Below are 1161 nucleotides of genomic sequence, written 5' to 3'. Positions count from 1 at the left end.
CTTCTGCTCGCGGAAGCGGCCTTCGAACACGGCGGCCACCTGCCTCATGTCGAAGGCGCACACAGCGGAGCCCGGGATGCTGGGGTGCAACGGGGCTCAGGTGAGCTGGGCGGGGGTGGCACCCGGGAGGCGGGGTGGCCCTGCCCTGGGTGGCTGTTCCCAAGGTGCTGCCTGGCAAGCCCACCGCTGCACCTCCCCGCACCTTAGCTTCCCCGAGGCCACCCACCGTGTCCTGCCCGACGTCCACTCTCCCGGTGGCCCTGCTTGTCTTGTCCACTCATTCCCGAGACCTTGCTTTTTTATGTATTTTTTAAAATATTTTCTTTTGAGGCTGGATCTTCCTTTGTAGTTCAGGCTGGCCCTGAGCTCACTGTGTAGCCCAGACTCACAGCGATCCTCCTGCCTCAGCCTCCTCAGTGCTGAGATTACAGGCATGGGCCACCACACCCGCCCCCCCCAGACCTTGCTAAAAATGCAAATCTACCTCACTCCTCTCTCCCTCTATAGTCTCCCATGGCTCCCTAATGCTCTCAGAATGAAGTCCAGGTTCCTCTTTATGTCTGATTCCTCCCATTGCCCTGCTGCCTTCACATCCTCCTCCCTCCCCCTCATTCTCGCCCTCTCCTCAGTCACACAGACCTCCTCTCTGTGACTTAACACATCCAGTGCATCGCAGCCTCAGGACCTTTGCACTTGCTCTAACCTAACTTGGAATACCGTTCCTTATTCCTCTCTGTCCTACTCAGACATTGCTCTGATGCCCCTTCCTCCAGGAAGCCCTCCCTGGTTCCTGCTCCCACGGGCAGAGGATGAGATTGTCCCCCACCCCAGCCTACGGTTGAGGCCTCTTGGGTCCACTCCTTCCCAACGCAGGACCTGGGGAGTATCTGTGCGTGAACGCGGGACCCCCGGCCCACTCCCCCCAGCAGCACCCACCCACCTGTTGCTGGGTGTGGAGAAGACGGCCAGGATGACGGGGCGGCCGCCCAGGCTGACCACGCCGCTGACGGCCTGCAGCACGTTGAAGTAGAAGTGGGAGTCCCCGGGCACGGAGCAGTTGAGCCGCGCCTTCAGAAAGGACGTCCACTGCTTCTCCAGCACGCGCGGGGAGCCGCCCACGTCATTCTTGCACACCCGGGCCACGCGCGACACCACCACCTG

General features: G+C 61.2%; 1 protein-coding gene across 1 annotated transcript in view; it reads right to left on the bottom strand.

Annotated features, from left to right (window-relative positions):
• Sema6b (semaphorin 6B) overlaps positions 1 to 1161 on the bottom strand; it is a 12012-nt gene that overhangs the window by 4003 nt on the left and 6848 nt on the right. Inside the window, exons 9-10 of the mRNA XM_010635085.3 lie at positions 941 to 1158; positions 1 to 79 (exon numbers count right to left, since the gene is read on the bottom strand). Of these exons, the coding sequence (XP_010633387.1) occupies positions 1 to 79; positions 941 to 1158 (297 nt within the window). The remainder of the gene's footprint in view (positions 80 to 940; positions 1159 to 1161) is intronic.

Source organism: Fukomys damarensis, unplaced genomic scaffold (genome assembly GCF_012274545.1).
Source record: "Fukomys damarensis isolate Sample0158 unplaced genomic scaffold, DMR_v1.0_HiC HiC_scaffold_37, whole genome shotgun sequence".
Taxonomy (NCBI): Eukaryota; Metazoa; Chordata; class Mammalia; order Rodentia; family Bathyergidae; genus Fukomys; species Fukomys damarensis.
The sequence above is the reverse complement of the archived record's forward strand: the minus strand, read 5'-3'. Positions and strand labels throughout refer to the sequence as shown.